This window comes from Parambassis ranga, chromosome 14 (genome assembly GCF_900634625.1).
Source record: "Parambassis ranga chromosome 14, fParRan2.1, whole genome shotgun sequence".
Taxonomy (NCBI): Eukaryota; Metazoa; Chordata; class Actinopteri; family Ambassidae; genus Parambassis; species Parambassis ranga.
This window is the reverse complement of record NC_041034.1, coordinates 886,699-907,417: the sequence shown is the minus strand read 5'-3', so window position 1 is coordinate 907,417 and position 20,719 is coordinate 886,699. Positions and strand designations below refer to the sequence as shown.

The window sequence follows — 20,719 nt, the reverse complement described above, 5'->3', positions numbered from 1 at the left end:
AGAGTTACAGACACACTTCACCTGTACAGGATCCACTGAGAGGATGAAGACCACCGTGATGTTCCTGCTCTGCCTTCTGGCTGGTTCTGACTCCAAGAATCTTACAGAAGCAGAAAAAGAAGTTCTTGCCCAGCAGGTGGAGTACCTCCAGCCCTGTCCCCTGGACATCCACGCTGTGCTGAGAGAGATGGCCGCCTCTCTGGCTGCTCAGAAGGAGGAGATCAAGTCCCTACAAAGACAAAATACAGGTACATGTTACGTCAGGTAGAAGTGACAGAGATGGTTTTATGTTTTATTGGATCCAATATTTATTCTACAGATGTTGAGTTTCCAAAGAAACTGATGGTGTGAAGGTTTTTTTTAGAAAATCTGGAGAAACTGAACACTGAGTCCACCCAGCTGAGAAAGCAGCTCCAAGGTACAGCCTGAAGTCTGAACAACAGATCTGTGCTGCTGAGCTGTGTCTCAGTCCAAACATGTAACAACTTCTTTCCTCTTTTTTCAGAACAGGTAACAAATCTGGAGAAACAGAAAACTGAGACGGACCAGCTGAAGCAGCAGCTTCAAGGTACAGTTTGAAGTCTGAACAACAGATCATGTCTTATCCTCCTGACTAACTTTTTCCTGCCTAGTCAGAGCTAAAAGAAGAGGTCAACTCAGGATGTTCTAAAAGTATTTTCACAGCACGTTGTGTACAACTTGTTGAACTGCTTCAGAACAGGTTTTCTGATATGTACTGAGGAAAGTATTGAATTGAAAGTGTTCAGGAGATCTAGGTAGGCCAGGTTTGAATCTTTAAATAGGGATGTCCCGATCAGGTTTTTTTGTCTTTGAGTCCGAGTCCGAGTCATTTGATTTTGAGTATCTGCCGATACCGAGTCCCGATCTGATACTTTCAAAATTCTCCATTGGATCAATAAACTTTAATTTCTAAAGAACATTTAACCCTTAAAGGCCCCCAATCATCAACTTTATTATTATTATTATTAATGATATTAATATTAATGTTGATATTATTATTATGAGTAGTGGTAGGCCTTTTACCATGGCTTATCTGAGCAGAGTCAATGGAGTTAAGTCAAACCAACCAGCACGTCATGAGCAACAGAGCCAAACAACACGCACTCTGGGAGTGGGCTGACCTGTGCACATGTGCTTGTGTGCGCACGCGTTTGCATGTGTGTATGCGCATCAGGCCGCTGCAGACAGCTGCAGTGAATTTTACAAACGCCACCATGTGGACAGAAACACATAGAAACTGACAGCAGAGATGGCACCAGAGGACTGGGCAAGAGGACTAGACTGGGTGGCGCTGCAGCGAGTGCCGCCAGTGAGAAGGAGAGGACTTCACTCGTACAACGCGGACTCTCTCTGAGAGCAGGTTCTATACATGAGCAGGTTTAGTGTCGTGGTGAATTGTGGCAAAGTGTTGAAACGGTGTTGAGCAGCTTCACAGCTCTGTGTGTTGCTGTGACGCACCGTGGCGACGCAGACAGCGAGCTGACCGTGGTCTGCTCAGAACATCCCATAAACATTACACAATGAGTTAAAAATAAGAACTACCTGTTGATTTGACACATTTTAAGACAGAAGCCGCGGGACATATAAAGTTATACGCTACGACGCACCGGAGTGACGCCTTTTGTCATCCAGTCTCTTTGGCAGCGAGAGGGAGAGAGAGGAAAACAAACCAGCATGCAAATGTAATTTATCACGGCCGAAAAATTAAAAGATTAAATTAAAAGCCCATTTAATTTATCGTGCAATTAATTGATTTATTGTTTATCGCGACAGGCCTAGTCATAGCCACCCTGCACAGAAGGCGTTAACTTTGAGAGCCCTAATAAATATATATCCGAGTCCTGATCGGGAGGTAACAGCCGATTCCGATTCCGATTGTCTGAAATCACGTAATCGGGCCCGATTTCCGATCACGTGATCGGATCGGGACATCCCTATCTTTAAATGAAAATAACAAAGTAAGCAGGCTAGTTAGCTATTGGCTAACCTCATTGAATCGTTCTCATGTCCATCACAGCTGTTACTGATGAAAGGGTCATTATTTTTACTAACAACAGGTGTTTATTCTTTTTTATTTATGATTTATGATTCCTGGTTACTTGGGTAAAAAAGTCTCCATTTCATCTTAGCATGAAGAGAAAGTTGCCCTCAACCCAAACACATGAGTAGTCATTGCAAAGGCTGGAAGTCCTCTATTGAGCACAACAGGACTTAGTAGGGTAGCTTAATATTTGGACCACAAACAACAAAGGACACAAACAAGCAGACTGGGCCTCAGAAAAACAAGTTTAAAGGTTTATAATTACAATTTTTTTTCCAGAACAGGTAACAAATCTGGAGAAACAGAAAACTGAGACGGACCAGCTGAAGCAGCAGCTTCAAGGTACAGTTTGAAGTCTGAACAACAGATCATGTGTGTACATATGTACAGCAGAACAACACAACACTTAAAATGACACTTTCCTCTCTCAGCCAAACAGGTGGCTTTCTCAGCCTCACTGATAACAGAAGGTTCTCTTACGGTCGGACCCTTTAACACATACACCACTGTGATCTTCAAACATGTCGTCACAAACATCGGAAACGCCTACAGCCCACACACAGGTAACAACAGCACTGAACGTCTGCTCTCAGCTGAGGTCAGTCTGATGGTCTAACTGCTGCTTCTGTCCTCAGGTATCTTCACTGCACCTGTCAGAGGACTGTACCACTTTGAGTGGCACCTGTGTGGAAGTGGTCCAGATCCCACAGGTGCTGTGTTGGTCAGGAATTCAGAGCACATTTATATAGCGTATGAACAACAAACATCTCAACACACAACTACTTCTAATGGTGCCACACTGCAGCTGAACCCTGGAGACCAGGTGTTTGTGCGTCTGTGGCAAAATTCTAAACTAATTGACAGCTACAACCACCACACCACCTTCAGTGGTCACCTGGTGTTCACCATGTGAGAGGGGGTCACTTCCTGTTGTAATCAGATCAGCATGAATCACTGTAACAATGTAATGAGGCTGTGCAGAGACCACAGCCTCTCCCTGAATGTGGAGAAGACAAAGGAGATGGTTGTGGACTACAGGAGAGCACAGAGTCAGCACACCCCTCTGACCATCGACGGTGCTGCTGTGGAGCAGGTGAGCAGCACCAAGTTCCTGGGTGTGCACATCACTGAGGACCTCTCCTGGACTAACAACACTGCATCCCTGACCAAGAAGGCACAGCAACGCCTCTACTTCCTCCGCAAGCTCAAAAGAGCCAGAGCCCCTCCCTCCATCCTGTGCACCTTCTACAGAGGGGCTGTTGAGAGCATCCTGTCCAGCTGCATCACTGTGTGGTACGGAGCCTGCACCGCCACCTGCAGGAAGACGCTTCATCGCATAGTGAGAGCAGCTGAGAGGATCACCGGCGTCCCTCTCCCCTCCCTCCAAGACCTCTACGACAGCCGTCTCACCCGAAAGGCCCTCCGCATCACAGGAGACCCCACCCACCCTTCACACCGCTTCTTCAGTCTGCTGCCATCAGGAAAGAGACTGCGCAGCCTCCGGGCCAGGACCAGCAGACTGAGGGACAGCTTCATCCACCAGGCTGTCAGGAAGCTGAACTCTCTCCCTGCTGTGCCCCACTTTCTCCCCCTTCCCTGACACCACCCCCCACCCCCTACCCCTACCACCATCCCCTCACCCCTACCACCACCCAAGATAGGAACTCTTTGTACCAGCCACTTTACCAAAGGAACTCTGTGCACCAGTCACTTTTTACCCTGTCATGTCACACCAGTCTCATATAAGCTGCTATAACTTAAACTATTCCTGGACTGTTACATTATGCCAACTGCACTGACTTGCACCATTGCATCTTTTGCACTCTCATACCAGTCTCAATAAGCTGTTATAAGTTAAACCATTCCTGTTTATATTATGCCAACTGCACTGACTTGCACTATACATCTTTTGCACTCTTACTGCATTGTGCCTTGTATTTTGTGTGTGCCTCATTGTAGGTACATTTTTTTACACTTTATATTTATCTTTAGTTTTTAGTTACATGTTATATGTTGCGGAGTGAAGAGTAACGCAATTTCGATTCTCTGTATGTTCAGCACATATAGCAGAGTTGACAATAAAGCTGACTTGACTTGAAAAAAAAATGATCTCATCTTCCTCCATATGAAGAAGGATGCAGGGCAACCACTCATTCACCTGTTTGAAATGTTTCCTCTGCATCTGCATCAAAACACTCTGAATGATCGACAGTGATGGAACATGTGTCTTTATCCACAGTGCTGATGGTTCTGATTCTGTCTTCATTAAACAATAAACACAGCATTGCACATAAAGTCTGTTACAACCAGAACAGTCTGAGGAACCTTGACTGAAACCCAGAGCCTGATCCAGCAGTGGTTAAAGAGACAGTAAGAGGACCAGACCTTCCTCTGTCCTGCCAGTTGAGAGATATAATCATTGCAGTACTCTGGGTCTGTCTGGGGTCTCCTTCTGTTGAACATCCACCTCACCAGGGAGACAGCCAGGGAGCATCATAACCACAAACAGGCTTCTGTGGGAGCCACAAATCTACTTGGAGGTCCTCCTGAGTGAGCGAGCTCCCCACCCTGTCTCTAAGGGAGAGAGCAGCCAACCAGTGGAGGAAGCTCATTTGCACTGACTGTATTCATGATCACTTCTTGGGACTCTTTATTAATCAGTAAACTAAGGGCCTTGCCCACATGAAAATGCTGTTCCATGGAGTCCAAGTGCCCCACCCTGGAGCCAAGAATAGGAAAGAAGGAAGGGCTCATAATGAGTCCCTGATCACTGGTCTCTCATCAATCCACTGGGATAAGACTAAACAAGCAACATGGGTTGCCTTGTAGGCCTAAAACCAACAAGAGGGGTCATGGGGGTCAATCTGATCTGGGTGGTGATGAACAGCAGGCTCCAATGTGTTCCAACCACTCCAACCTGCCTGAGTGAAGGCTCAGCAGCGGCTACACTTCCTGAGAGTCCACAGGAAGCACAACCTAAACCCCGCCCTGCTACTGACCTTCCACTCATCCATTGAGAGCCTGCTGACATACTGCATCACAGTTTGGTATATACATATATATATATATATATACGTATATATATATATATATATATATACGTATATATATATATACGTATATATATATATATATATATATATATTATATATATATATATATATTATATATATATATATATATATATATATGTATATATATATATATGTATATATATATATATATATATGTCCCGAGTGACTGCTATAGAATATATATATATATATATATATATGAAGTATATTCTATTCTATTCTTTATAAAACATTGACAGTAAAAACTATGGACAGAGCTTCTGTGACTTGACCCTTTTGTTTCTGAAGAGCCCTTTCGAGGTGGAAGGCTCCAGGGCGCTCTGACCGCCGCCATGTTGGTAGCATCAAGTCCGCCAAAACTCCAAGTACGGACAAAGAGGGGAGTTTAGGGGTGATCGCTGCCTGTCACTCAAAGCAGTAACGCAAACAATTATGAGTAAATTAAAGTCTGAATATAATTAAAATTAAAGCTGCAAGCAGCGATGATCGGGCCCTCGCACTCCGCGCGACCGCCCCCTCCCTGTCACGCCGTCCCTTCCCTCCTCTGCTCCCCCCACGAGCTGCGGCGATTTTGCCAGCGGTGGGAAAAAGCCGGTAGACAGAAGCAGAGATGTGTCAGTGCAACAAATCTCTCAATATATGTAAAAATTGTTAGTGTGCAGTAACCTCCTCTTTACAGTAGGTGGCGCTGTCCACAGATGTCCACACGTGGTCGGGGTCGGGTCTGTATCACATGTAAAAAATTTGAGGATTTTAGGAGCATCCGTGGTGGAGTTATATCAGTTGCAGTGCCGTATGTGTCCACTGGGTGGAGCCAGACACCATGAGAATAGTGGAGACCCGTCTGTGCATCAAACCTCAAAAAACATTTGATTCATACATGAAAAATGTCCAGAAGCAGTTACTTCCGGTTTCCTGTAGGTGGCGCTGTGCAGGTGACTCATGAGCATGCAGACGTGTGGGGGGGACGGACCGTTAGGACATGAAAAAAATTTGAGGACGCTAGGACGATGCATGGCGAAGTTATAAGCAGTTGATGTTTCATGGCGAATGTTCAACAGTCGCCACCGCCACGGGCAGCATGATACAGAAAACCACACAGGTGTCTCTGTGGGACGTCAAATCTGTGATCCTCATTTCGCTGTGTAATGACAGAGAAGGATTAAACAGAGTGCATGTCAGTGAAGAACATGGCACTTCCTGTCTCCACCACAAGGGAGCGCCATAGATCATGATGACCTAGAGACGTTCAGGGAGGGGCTCTGACCACGTGCAGAAAGTTTGAAGCCGTTTGGAGCAAGTATGTAGGAGAGAGAGCTGTTCGTGTATGAATGGCGAAGTGACGCCACAGCGGCCACGCCCTTTAACTTAGAGAAAAGCTTTTGATAGCTTTTGATCAGCATGGTCTCTAGGTGACAGCGACCGAATATGAAGTCAATCGGTCGAAATCCCTAGGAGGAGTTCGTCCGCATACCAAAGGTGGAAATCGCTGAAATTTGACCGCCTAAATCAAAATGGCTGACTTCCTGTGAGGTCTAGATCAATGGTGCAAGAGACTTTTATGTGCATCTGGACGTGTTCTGTGTGTGTGCCGATTTTTGTCTTCCTACTCCAAAAAAACCCCTATGGAGAGGGGTATTTTAAAAATTCAAGGGGGCGCCATTGAGCCATTTTGCCCCGCCCACTTACGAGACCCCCATCAGTTGCTAGTACATGCCCCCGAGAATGTGTGTATGAATTTTCATGATCATAGAAGGTCATTAAGGTCATTAAATACTCAAACGTAATCTCACGGCGAAGGATCGACACCATTGCACGCAGCTTCACGGCCTTCATAGTGTAGCTTCACCAACTAGTTGGGAAGGTTCTAGAGGTGAAATGAAGTTGATGCTGTCAACTATGTAGGAGCAGTACACGTCAGAGTAAAAAGAGGCCATTTCCTGTTACCAGCAGGGGGCGCCACGAGTAAGTAAGGGTTTCAACATATGGAGGTGTTCAGGGCGGAGCCCTCGTCATGCTCATAAAGTTTGAAGACGTTTGGATAAAGTATGCAGGCGTGAGAGCCGTTCAAAGTTACATGGCGAAATCATGAATCGTCGCCAGACTTTGGCGAGCCACAGAGGCCACGCCCTGTAAGGTAGAGAAAAGCTTTTGATAACTTTTGATCAGCAGGTCCTTTAGGTGACCTCCAGCAAATTTCAGGTCAATCGGGCAACAGCTCTAGGAGGAGTTCGCTCACATACCAATGGTGTAAATCGCTAAAAATCGCCATTTTCCATCCAAGATGGCGGACTTCCTGTTGGGTTAAGGTCATGGTGTCAAGAGACTTTTTGGTGCGTCTTGGTATGATAAACATGTGTACCGATTTTCGTGCACCTACTCCAAACTAAGCCAAATGCGAGGGGTGTTTTGAAAATTTCAAGGGGGCGCTGTAGAGCCATTTTGCCCCGCCCCTTTGCAGCGACCACAAAATATCAAATTTTTCGCCACCCCTGATGAGTGTGCAAAGTTTCGTGAGTTTTCGTGCATGGCAAAGGGGTGAAAAATGCAGTTAAACAGGCAGGCAAATAATAAGAATAAACACAGCAATTACAATAGGGCCTTCGCACCACTCGGTGCTCGGGCCCTAACGAGTGAATGAAAAAAACGCTGCCAGCGATCAGAAGTCACGTGACTTTGCAGATATATAGTCCAGATGTCCAAGTCAATCCTTTGTAACATTAAGAATAGCAGCCTCTATTAACACTGTGTGGTCCAGGACTGCACAGATCCAGAGGATTACAGGACTGACCAGGACGTGTTTCTACAAAACAGTTTGGAAAAGGGCGATCACAACCCTTACATTCAAATCATCCATCAACGTGGACTCACCTTTAAAGGTGTTTTCAGGACGGTCTGTCTGTCCCCTTCATTTACCAGCATACCTACAATAACACTGCAGAGGAACTGTATGTCTTTCAGGTCAGATACAGGCTCAGAAATCATGGGACATGTTTGATGTCTGTCCCAGTACAAACACATTTAACCTGCAGGCTAGTCAGTCATCATCACCTGCGTTCATTTGTATTAAACAGTCTGCACAGTAACTATGATAAGCAACACCTCTCACTAAACTACAACTTATCTACCGAGATCTCATTTATAAAGCAGATCAAAAACAGATTATTAGAACTCTACCTTCCTGACACACCAAAGAGCTAATGACCTTGGTAGCTAATGTCAGCGATATCGCTAATACGTAGTTAACATGTAGCAAACGTTAGCGACATAGCTAACATTCATAGATAAATAAGTACGAATATACATACATACACTGTAAGGAGGCTCGTTGACGTTGACAGAGAGAGGGAGAGAGAGAGAGAGAGAGAGAGGGAGAGAGGGAGGGGGGGAGGGAGAGACAGAGAGAGAGGGAGAGAGAGAGAGAGAGAGACAGAGAGAGGGAGAGAGGGGGGGAGACAGAGAGAGAGGGAGAGAGAGAGAGAGAGAGAGAGACAGAGAGAGAGAGAGAGAGAGACAGAGAGGGAGAGAGACAGAGAGAGAGGGAGAGACAGAGAGTTTTTGAGTTTTTAAAACACCTTTATTCCAAATAAAGATCAATTCATCAATTCAACACGATCATATTTTATAAAAACACTGAATTGAAGGACAGCTGTCCGTCAACAACAGAACACACAGCTCTAGTAAAACACCACTTGGAGACAAACTCCTCCAAACTGTTCATGAGTGAATGGAACCTGAAGTCCACTTTCACTCTGGCCTTCACCAGGCCTCTAAACATGGCTGTGAGTCTACAAGCTGGATCCTCTGGTCCCTGCTCCTTCCTGCTCTTGTAGATCGCCAGTTTAGCCTGTCCCACCATGAAGTTTAAGAACTGCCAGGTTGCAGCGTTGTCTTTCTTGTACCCTGCTCCAAAGATAAAAGCGGTTTCAGTCCAGGGCACGCCACACCTTAGAAACACAGTCTTTAAAACACTGAAGAGACCAGAGAGTCTCCAACAGTCCAGGAAGCAGTGGGAGACCGTCTCTGGCTCGTCACAGAAAGGACATAAAACTGACACCGTGGGATTGACCTTATTGATAAAACTGTTCACAGCCAGCGCCCCCTGCAGGATCCTCCACTGCAGATCCCCAGTCCTTTTGTTGATGGGTGGCTTGTAGAGGACTCGCCACACTGGCTTACAGTCCTCCTTCGGGCTCAGTCTGGTCCTCCATACTGTGTCCGTTCTGTCCTTTAAAGCGTCTCTGTTGAGAGCCTGGACACAGCCCCTGTACAGAGCTTTTCCATTCAGCATGTGCAGGCTGGGCACAGGTCCAGTTTTTGTGCCCACAGGTCCTGCTGGTTCAGTCTTTTCTAAAACCAAACCAAGGTCCGGGAAAGGGTCCGTACAGTCCGGGATTTCAACTCCATTAAAATAATCCAATAAAACGTCCTGCTCGTCCACACTCAGTCTCTTTGTCCACGTGTTTAAAATATTCCTGGTGTAGCGGTGGGACTTCAGGTCCAGTAGAGACGCCACTGTCTCCGTGTCATGGAACCCCAGACCTGCAGCGTCTGCGATGTGTCTCAGCTTCACTGCGCCAGCCGAGATTAGTCTCTGGTTGAGGCCTGGTCTGCTGGAATCCTGGATGTCCAGATGAGCTCCGTGGATCAGCGGCTCCTCCAGAATCCAGAAGAGAGAGGCCGCAGGTCCTAGTCTTTGCCATTTAAAAAGAGTCCATGCTCTAAAGAGTCCCTGATAAAAAGGAGGCAGATCATGCAGTGGTATAAAAGCACAGTCTGTTAAAAACACTGATGCACCCAGACCAGCCACCCTCCTTAAAACTGAGCCCATCAGAGGCCTCCAGACCACATCCTCATTTCCTGTGAGGAACCTCTGGATATACTGCAGTCTAAAAGCTGCTGTTCTGCTCTTTAGGTGCACCAGTCCTTGTCCCCCTTCCTCTTTGGGCAGGTACAGTACACTCTGATGGACCCAGTGCAGATTATCCCAGAAAAAATTCAAACATATTTTTTGCACCCTCTCTAACAGACCAGCAGGGGGCTCCAAACATTTCAACTGGTGCCAGAGGGTGGAAGCCACCAGATTATTGATAATTAAAACCCGCCCTCTGTAGGACATCTGTGGCAATAACCACCTCCACTTTGCTAGCCTGCCCTCCACCTTCTCCACCACCCCCTCCCAGTTCTTCTGCACTGTTTGGTCATTGCCCAGATAGACTCCCAGGTACTTCAGGCCCCCCCTCTTCCAGCTTAATCCTCCAGGTAGACGAGGGAGACCTTTAGACCATTTCCCCACAGCTAGAGCCTCGCTCTTAGCCCAGTTCACTTTTGCAGACGAGACTTTTCCAAAGGTTTCAACTATTGTCCCCAAGGTTGTTACATCATCTTGGTTTTTTACAATGACAATAACGTCGTCTGCGTAGGCAGATGAAATAAAAACAGTGTCAGAACCAGGTAAAACCAGACCAGAGATAAAAGAGCGAACATTATGTAAAAAAGGCTCGATGGCCAGTGCATACAACATGCCAGACATGGAGCAGCCTTGTCTGACACCTCGGCTCACCTTAAAAGGTCGACACAGGTTGCCGTTGATTTTCAGCACACTCTCAATGTCTGCGTACAAAACCTGAATCTTGGCAATAAAATCAGGGCTGAGGCCGAACCTCTGCAGAACCTTCCAGAGGTAACGGTGCTCCACCCGATCAAAAGCCTTTTCCTGGTCTAAGGAAATCAGACCAGCATCAACCCCCAATGAGCCAGAGGTGTCCAAAAGATCCCGAATCAATGACAATCTGTGCACAGCAGGGACACCGGCCTCCAGTTCTTAATGTCCTGTAGATCTCCTCTTTTTGGCAGCAGAGTGAGCACCGCCCTCCTGCAGCTCTGCGGCAGTTGACAGTCATAAAAGCTCTCATTAAAAACATCCAGAATGTCCTCCCTCAGTTCAGGCCAAAACGCTTTGTAGAACTCTGAGGGGAGACCGTCGATCCCTGGAGCCTTCCCTCCCTGCAGGCTCTGCAGGGCTGTGAACAATTCCTCTGCGGTCAGGGGAGCCTCCAGGTCTTTGTTGTCCTCCTGTGAGACTCTGGGCAGGCCACTGCAGAAAGCACCGAATGTGTCCTCATCCTCATTGTACTCGCTGTCATATAGTCCAGAATAAAAATCCACCGCTCTCTGGCAGATGTCCCTTCCTCCCGTCAACAGCTGCCCAGAAGGTGAACGCAGAGCGTGGATGAACCTGCTCTGCCTGTTCTTCTTCTCTAGATTGAAGAAAAACTTTGATGGGGAGTCCATCAGTGCAGCAGTCTGGAAACGAGACCGCACCAAGGCTCCCTGTGCTTTAGTGCCCAGCAGGTCTGCCAGCATGGCTTTTTTGCACTTGAGGTCTTCAAAACAGCCCCCTTTTCCTGTGGACTCTGCAGAAGTTTGCAGTTCCACTATTTCAATCTCCAGATCTCTCATAGATTTGGTGATGTCACGGGAGACATTGAGAGTGTGCTGCTGACAAAACTGCTTAATCTGGACTTTCCCACAATCCCACCACTGCTTCAGCGAGGAGAACTCTGCTTTTCTTGTTTTAAAAGTTTTCCAGAAGAACATAAAATTCTCTTTAAAATGAGTGTCCAGTAACAGAGCAGTGTTAAAATGCCAGTAAGCAGACCTATGCTTTACCTTAGCAATGAACACAGGACAGCAGCGAATGGTCTGAAAACCCCACAGGAATGATTCTGCACCCTTTAAAAATGTTAAAATGATGCTTAAAACAGTAAAACCGGTCTAATCTGGCCATGGAGAAGAAGTCCTCTCTCCTCTGGACCCAGGTGTACTGTCTGTGGCTGGCGTGCAGCTCCCTCCACACATCGGTCAGCCCATGAGCCTCCACCAGCTGCTTCATGGCCTGTTTGGAAGCAGCATGAGGCTCACAGTGGTTTCTGTCCATCTGATCGTTCTCTGTGCAGTTAAAATCTCCTCCTAAGAATAAAAACTCTTCAGGGCCACACTGACTTAAAACCACACTGAGTCTGTTTAAAAGCTGGACTCTTCCTGGTCCTGCATTTGAAGCATACACATTAATAAAAACAACCGTAAAGCGCTCATACTTGGCTCTGACCACCATCAGCCTGCCCTCCATCACTTCCTCCACTGTGTGGGACTCAGGCAGGAAGTTTCTAGAGAAAAGCAGAGCTACTCCTCCACTGGTGCTGTTCAGATGGCTTAAAACCAGCTCCCCGTCCCACTCCCTCCTCCAGTCTGTCTCATTTAAAGTGTCGCTGTGCGTTTCCTGAACCAGCATTACATCAATGTGTTTAACCCTGACCAGTTCAAACAGGTTTGCCCTCTTCCTCACATCTCTGGCTCCATTAACATTCAGTGTGGCGACCCTGAGATCACTCATGGCTCTTAATGTGAGGAGGAGCAGACAGGACAGGGCCGTCAGCACACACACTGTCCTACAGAGCTGGAAGACTGTCATCATGACGGAGCTCCTGTTTGACTCTGAGGACTAGCTTCTTCAGTCTGTACAGCTCCTGGTCAGTGTAGCCTCCTTTACCCCGGCTTCTGATCTGAGACCTCACACATGTTAAAAACAACTCTTTGTCTGGGAAGAAATCCTCCACCTTCACCTTCTTCATGTTCTTTGTGGTCTGCAGGAAGATTTTCACCTGCTGTACACTGTACACACAGTCCTGCTGTGAGGAGGCCGACGTCTGAGAGTCAGTCTGACTCTCCTCCTCCTCCTCCTCCTCTCCCATGCTAGACTCAGGTTCCAGTGGTCCTTCCTGCTGTTGTAACTCATGTTCACTCACTGCACCTCTTCTGCTCTGACAAACACTGCTCTCATTGAGCTGTTTTCTATGAAGGGCAGGAACTCTGAAAAGGTTCTCTTCCTTTGGGTCTTCCTCCGTGACCCCATCTCCATCCTCTGCTGTTTTATTTAATTCACTTACTTCTGTTGTTTTCTCAGTTTGATCAGTTTTACTCTGTTCATCTGTTCCTTGTTCGTCCTGTCTCTCATGCACCTGTCCTCTGTCTTCCTGTCCTTGTTTGTCCCTCTGAGGCCTTTCAGCAGAGGCCTCCTTCTCAGGGCAGTCTCTGACTATGTGCCCCTCTTCTCCACACCCAAAGCACTTCATGGATCCAGTGTTAACAAACACAGTGTAATCGAAATCCTCCACTTTGATGTGGAACACTAAATTCAGCTCCTCGTCTTTCTTTGACGGGATCATGAAGACTTGTCTCCTGTGAGACACGACATGCTTCAGGAGCGGAGACCTGCACCCTGAAGACAGCTTCCTGATCGGGGAGACTATCTTCCCGTGTCTCGCCAGCTCCCTCAGCAGAAACTCATCGCTGATGAACGGTGGAACATTCGATACGATCACTCTCTTTGCCGGTGTACTCAGCGGTGCCACCGGCACAAACACGTCATTGATCACGACGCCGCTTTCTACCAGTCTGTTCGCTTTAGCGACGTCATCCACAAAAATCACCACAGCGCCGTTCATCCGAGCCGCGGACTTAACGCTGTCATACCCCACTGCTTTCCCCACAGCCAGCCCGCAGTGCTCCACAGAGCAGGGGAAGGACGGGGACACTTTCACACCGTGCTTCCTGGTGAGTTTGGTGAACTCCATACCGGCGTCTCAGCACGGCGAGACGCCGACCCACCACACACCACACCAACCCCCGAAAAACCCTCTAAATCTCCAAAACAACCCGATCTACAAAAAACACAAACTCACTAAATTCAATATTACATAGAAAAATGAAAAAAACTAGAAAACTACTCGCAATGCTCTCAGTCACTGCTCAGCGAGCTCCCTCCGTCCACTCAGAGAGAGAGAGAGAGAGAGAGAGAGACAGAGAGACAGAGAGAGAGAGAGAGAGAGAGAGAGAGACAGAGAGAGAGGGAGAGAGACAGAGAGACAGAGAGAGAGGGAGAGCCAGAGAGAGACAATTATAACTCCACACAGCTGGTCTGCGCAGGACTTAAGGAGCCTGGAGCTAATGGCATCTGGTCCAGCTGCCTTCCTTGTCTTGGTTTTCCTGAGTTCTGTTCTCACCTGGGCTGCTGTGAAGGACAGGGGTGGGGGTGGGGGATGAGTGTCTCTGTGTGGGTGTGAAGTGGTTTGATGTTGTGATGAGTGACAACCAGCCAATACTCCTACAGGGTCCCCCCGGAGGATTGGCTGATGTTTTTATGTTTTATAGCTTCAGATGATTCATATTCTTCATTTTAAAGTTAAACTGCTGAACTAATCGGTTGCTATGGGACTGTAAAGAGAAGTTACACTGATTTAACACAAAGAGAATCAGAATGAAACCTCCTACCCGACCTTTGAAATAAGTCACACCTGAGTATAGGTCGCATACCCAGCCAAAGGATGGAAAAAGTGGTCATTTGACTTTTCACCTTCAAGAGTAGTAACAGACAGAAGTTCCATCATTCATCTTAGTAAACAAGTTCCCAAATGGCCTCAGCTTTTCTTTCTGGGTGTCAGAGTTAAGCTCTGAGCATTAGCGTCAGTATGGTGTGCTGTCACACCTGCCTGACGGCCGGGGGAGAGACACTTTGGACACAATGGGATCAAAGCATCACACCACGTGCCGTTTTCTGCTCCTGGCTCTGAGATACCAACGCCTGATCAGCTGAGCTGTACTGGGCCCTGATTGAAATGTTTCCTCTGCATCTGCATCAAAACACTCTGAATGATTGACAGTGATGGAACATGTGTCTTTATCCACAGTGTGATGGTTCTGATTCTGTCTTCATTAAACAATAAACACAGCATTGCACATAAAGTCTGTGTGTTTTGATTTGGGGGAGGAACCAGGAAACAGATGATGAAGCAGGAAAACAGCTGCTTCACTGTACCACACCTGAAAGAACAAACAGACCAAGGAAACATTGAATGAACCAGTGAGCACAATGGAGACAAAAACATTCAATAAAAGCATTAAAAAAAACATACACCACAATTCAGGCTGATTCAGTGCCGGCTGGGATCTTTGGATGAGTGTCGTCTGACAGGACTCCGACACAGACCCTATCAACAGGTGTGTTGTGGCATGAATGACCTCCTCACACCACACAATCTGTCTGGACTGCACGACAGCCACGGGCACAGATCCAGACTAAAGGCAGGGCTTTTCTTTACCTCCTCTGGCAGCTGTCAGTCTTTAGGCCTGTGATCTTTTGGTTTGTCCGTCCTCCCAGAGCGTCATGGTGGATTATTCAGTAATTGTCTTTTTTGTGTTGTTCCAATGCAAACATGAGATAAACATGTGAATACCGAAACATTTGTTATTTCAATAGCTTTCTGGAAGAAGACTAGTGAAGCCATTACAGTCCCACCCAGGCAGAGGAGAGCGCAGGAGAAACAGCAGGGCCAGAGAGGAGGTCTTTGTGTTAAGCTACAGGCTAACTCACACTGACTAAAAACTGCAGTGACCGGACAACACCAAGTTCCAGACGTCTCCACATCAGGTCTCACCTGAACCTCCCACCTGGTCAAGAAAGCGCAACAAAGCTTTCTCTTCCTCAGGAAGCTGACAGACTGTCCTTCCAGCTGTTGGTGAACTCCTACAGAAGTGCTACACAGAGCTTCATCTCACTGTGACCCCCTTCCAGACCTGGACTCAGTCTACGCTGACAAAGGAACAAGGCCAGCAGCATTGCCACAGATCCCACCCCCACAAATTGTGTTGTTCCAATGCAAACATGAGAGATAAACATGTGAATACCAAAACATTTGGAATTTCAATAGTTTTCTGGAAGAAGGGTTTCATTTTCTGACCCATCTGTCCTGATGGTTCAAAGGTCAGACATGCCAGTGTCTGAGCATGGCTCTGTGCCAGCATGCTCCTGTCCTGCTGTAACAGCTGGTCGGTCCACTGTGTGCCAGACAGGCCAATGAGGATATGATCACTTCATCAGTACATGTGTTCTGCCCGCACTAGGATGTGGTTTTGATTGACAGCTCAGATGTTTACAGTAGCAGCACTGTGGAAGTGTTTCTCTTTGCATGAACGGCTGCATGACATGTGACCCTCAGTCCTACCACAACATCCGTGCTGAGACCAGGATCTGGCTTCCTGACCCAGCTGCTGGTTTCTTCTGTGGATGAGCTCTTGCTGTCGTCTCTAAAGACCTCTGGCAGAACCCACATGAATGGGCTGTCTCCTGTGTAGTTCTCTGATGTAGAGCAGTGCTGATGAAGTCATGGTAGATGAGACAGAGCAGATGGAGCTGTGCAGCGTGGACAGCAGAGACACTGGTAGATCCGGTGTGGCTCTGACCACACACTGTGACTGTCCTCCTGCTGTCAGCTGGACCTTTTTTAAGTCTGAGTGGACTGCACCTCAGTGCAGTAAAATAGTCTGTCCCCAGTGTCCCCAGTGTCCTCTCCTCTTTGTGGAGAAAGATGGTTAAGCTTGTAGGTTCAAGGCCGTACTGTCCCTGCAGCAGCTGCAGTCAGGAGTTTGGACCCTCCGCAGTGGATCAGTTTTAAGCAAAACACAAACATAACAGTTATTTATTGAAGAAACATGAGTTCAGCAGTTGATTCAGCAGCGTGTAGATCCAGCTTTAGCCGCCAGACACTGCAGCTTCCTGTTTGATTCCATCAGTCTGTCACATGGAGGGATTCTGATGCTTTCTTCTTCACATCATGTCTTCAGTTCATTGATGCTGTTGGACCTCACTTATGCACAGGTGGGAGCAGCTCTTCATGGCCTCTGTGCCATGTTCTTCCTGACCCTAAAACTGTCTTTGCAGACTAGTGCCTGTGCTAACAGCCTGAAGAAGACACTCCTCCATAGTGTGTCTGCAGTTGTCAGAGTCCTCTGTGAATTCTGCTCGCTGTCAGTTTATTTATTTAATCAAATAAGTCTTAACTTCCTCCTCATGTTCACACCTCTTTTATCTGCTCTATAAAGCTCATTCTGGGTTGCAGACAGCACAGTTCACCTGCACAGGTTCTACTGAGGATGAAGATCACCATGTTGCTCCTGCTGCTCCTCCTGGTTGCTTCTGTTTCCGCTCAATCGGCTGTACAGAAGGTGGAAATCGCCTGCTCACCAAAGGAGAACGCGGGTACGGCGTGATATCATTTCTTCTCACAAACTGCTCACAGTGGTCTCTTCATCGTCTTTGTTCCTCTTTATAACCACAGCTTTAGGTTTGTTGTTACAGTTGATGTGGGTCAGCAGAGAAGCTCTTTGTCACATGCAGAAGTTGGACTGAACATAATGTAATCATGATCTCTCTCAATCAAACCAGTGGCTTTCTCCGCCTCCCTGGTGGTTGGAGGCGAGCTAACTCTTGGACCCTTTGACAAACACACGGTTCTGGTCTTCAAACACGTTGTCACCAACATTGGAAATGCCTACAGCCCAGAGACAGGTAACCATAGCAACGCCTCATCTCAGCCAGTCAGTTCAGTAAAATGTGGTTTCAGTTAGACGCTCTGTGCAGAACTCCGATGGTATTTTAAGGGCTGAGGGTAAAGACATAAAGCCATAAAACTCCTGGTAACATGTCTAAAACAATGTCCTACAGGTTTGTTCACGGCGCCGGTGACAGGAGCGTACCACTTTGAGTGGTACATAGGTGTCCACGGTCCAAGTCCTACATCTGCTGGGTTGTTCAAGAATTCAGACCAAATCTTTTTAGCGTGGGAGCAGCAGACAGCCGGCCTCTTTGGAACCGCTGCCAACGGCGTGATGCTGCAGCTGAAGGCGGGAGATCAAGTGTCTGTGCGCCTCTGGGCTGGAACCAAGATATTTGATAATCTCTACCACCACACCACCTTCAGTGGTCACCTGCTGTTCACCATGTGAGAGGGGGTCACTTCCTGTTGTAATCAGATCAGCATGAATCACTGTAACAATGTAAAGATCTCATCTTCCTCCATATGAAGAAGGATGCAGGGCAACCACTCATTCACATGTTTGAAATGTTTCCTCTGCATCTGCATCAAAACACTCTGAATGATTGACAGTGATGGAACATGTGTCTTTATCCACAGTGCTGATGGTTCTGATTCTGTCTTCATTAAACAATAAACACAGCATTGCACATAAAGTCTGTGTGTTTTGATTTGGGGGAGGAACCAGGAAACAGATGATGAAGCAGGAGAACACCTGCTTCACACGCTGCAGCTCTACAACACCTTGCTGCTGCTCTTCAGTGCTCCAGGATTCACTTTAACTTCTACAGTGTCTGTTACAACCAGAACAGCCTGTAGAACCTTGACTGAAACCCAGAGCCTGATCCAGCAGTGCTTAAAGAGACAGTAAGAGGACCAACTCCCTTTAAACAGGGAGAAGCTTGGAGCAGCGTCAGCCTCTTGCTGACGACTGGCTGGGTAAAGCAGCAGAGGAGGACGTAGATGCTGGTATTCATGGTGAAAGAGGACTCTTGGCTCTTCCTGCTCCCAGAACAACCAGAGCCACAGCGCCTCTGTAGTCCAAATGAAAGCTTCCATTCTAACACCATCGTTGTGTGACAATAAAACAAGTTTTGGTCGAACATCTAAATAAACCTCCAGCCCTCCATTTTCTTCCACTGATCCAGGCCAAGGCAGCACGTGTATATATCTTTGGCAAATGTTAGCATTAAGCTAACACTTAAGTAACATGTAGCTAAAGCTACCAAAAGACAGAGGTTCACATTCACACTTTAAAAACCAAACCAGCCAAGAAACCATCACACACTGAAACACACACTTCAGACAGCCAGACGTGTTGGTAGCTAAACTTCAGAGGGTGCTCTGTGCTAACTAGCTAACGTCTGGAATATTCTGTATTAACACTACAACAACAGTCACAGAATATGTAGCTCTGACTCTATAAACTAGTTTAATTCGACTCATATGATGCAGTTACCTCAAGTGGTTTGTTCAAATACAAGGATTCATATTAACCCACCATTAACTCCTGCTGTTGGTGCTGTGCCGGCCTCACAGAAGGCCCATAGGCTGGTCAGATAACAACCAGCTGATCAACATGTATCGAGCTGCTGCCTCACACTCCACAGGCTGCAGCACTAACACATGGGTATGTAGCACCCCCTGCAGGCAGGCAGGGAGAACAGCACCACTAAAACAAAACATGACAGAGTGTTGATGAAGATTCTCAGTCATCCAGGTCATCATACGTAGAGAAGATTGAAGCAAGGCGTCTGGACTTGTAGAGTTTTCTAGAAGACGTTTCGCTGCTCATCCAAGCAGCTTCATCGGTTCTAACTGTTTGGTGGGGAAACATGGTTTATATGTGGTTACAGACCTATGTGGGTGGGTCTGGGTAAAACTTTAAAAAACTTAAAAACTATAGCACTAAATGTTTCCATACTTACCTGTGATGTTCTGGCTGACTGGGCCAGGTGTGTCTAACGACTGGCTAACGACTATGAAACTGCCGGAGGGGGACTGATTGACAGCCCTTTGTTCTTACTGTGAGTATGTGCAAACTTCCTGGGAATGGATGGAATCACTGCATTGTATGTGGTAGAAAGATGATGTCTGAGGCCACCACCTCTGTTAAGGGAAGGTTTTTCCAGCTTAACATAGATGGCTTCCTTGACTCCTCTTTCATACCACCTTTCCTCCCTGTCTAAAATGTGAACGTTGTTGTCCTCAAAGGAGTGTCCTTTGTCTTTGAGGTGGAGGTGAACAGACAGAAGGAAAAGAGGGACAGAGCAGAATGCACAGCTGATAATGTTCAGCAGCACAGTCAGCCTGCCTCCTGATCCCAAACCTCCTCATGAAGATTCTCCTAATGCTTAAGCACTGCTGGGCTGCAGATCAGCTTTCCCTAAATCTAGACAGGACGACTCATAATCATTTGCTCTTGAATCCAGACAAAACTGAGGTCATTGTGTTTGGATCTAAACACTTCAGGAATGGATGAGCTGTTCATGTTGTTACTCTGGATGTCATTTTGTCCTCTGTGAGGACCCTCAGAGTCTTGTTGAGCAGGGTTTGTCCTTTTATGTGAGAGGTGCTTGACAGCTAAAGACTCTTCTACTTACTCTGGGAACCACGAGTAGACCTGCAGTCTCACAGTGGGCTGTTCTTCAGGGACTGCGTGGTGCCATCAGGCCCAGCCGGTGCTTTGCTTCGTACGTACTTTGAACTTTGAGGAGGGATATGATCCGTGCTGCTGGTTCCTGTCAGTACTCTGGCTGCAGTGTTCTGGAACCCAAACTGGGATCTGGTTTCACAGGAGAAGGGTCTGATAACTAAAGGCCCGGCTCCCATTCTGCTTCTGAAGATCCTAGGAACCACAACTGAACCAGCACCATGAGAGCAGAGCCTTCTGTGGGGATTGTATGGTGCTGTTGGGTCCTGAAATGTGATGCTGCTTGGTCTCTGAGGGCCTTGTGGGTGAGGAGGAGGAGGATATGATCCATGCTGCTGGTTCCTGTCAGTACTCTGGCTGCAGTGTTCTGGATCAGCTGCAGACTCCTCAGAGAGCGACCTGGGCGTCCTGATAATGACCAGTTACAGCAGTCCAGCCTAGAAGAGACAAAGACCTGGACTAGTGTCTGAGTCAGCATGCTCCTGTCCTGTCTGTAACA

At 47.1% G+C, this 20,719-nt stretch overlaps 2 protein-coding genes across 2 annotated transcripts in view; both read left to right on the top strand.

Moving 5' to 3' along the window:
- Positions 1-14: 14 nt before the first annotated feature.
- Positions 15-20,719, top strand: part of LOC114445915 (complement C1q tumor necrosis factor-related protein 3-like) — a 33,657-nt gene continuing 12,952 nt past the window's right edge. The window contains exons 1-4 of the mRNA XM_028421238.1: positions 15-248; positions 365-418; positions 506-568; positions 2,494-2,625. Of these exons, the coding sequence (XP_028277039.1) occupies positions 44-248; positions 365-418; positions 506-568; positions 2,494-2,625 (454 nt within the window). The 5' untranslated portion in view covers positions 15-43. The remainder of the gene's footprint in view (positions 249-364; positions 419-505; positions 569-2,493; positions 2,626-20,719) is intronic.
- LOC114445920 (complement C1q-like protein 4) lies at positions 17,122-18,226 on the top strand. The gene is made up of 3 exons (XM_028421241.1): positions 17,122-17,233; positions 17,420-17,542; positions 17,699-18,226. The coding sequence occupies exons 1-3, from the start codon at positions 17,128-17,130 to the stop codon at positions 17,977-17,979; spliced, it is 510 nt and encodes a 169-aa protein (XP_028277042.1). The 5' UTR covers positions 17,122-17,127; the 3' UTR covers positions 17,980-18,226.

Excerpts from the sequence above, each read along its gene's own strand:
- LOC114445920 (XM_028421241.1), top strand. The coding sequence starts at position 17,128 with ATGAAGATCACCATGTTGCTCCTGCTGCTCCTCCTGGTTGCTTCTGTT. Across the intron at positions 17,234-17,419 it reads CTCACCAAAGGAGAACGCGG|TGGCTTTCTCCGCCTCCCTG; the intron begins GTACGGCGTGAT and ends CAATCAAACCAG. Across the intron at positions 17,543-17,698 it reads TGCCTACAGCCCAGAGACAG|GTTTGTTCACGGCGCCGGTG; the intron begins GTAACCATAGCA and ends AATGTCCTACAG.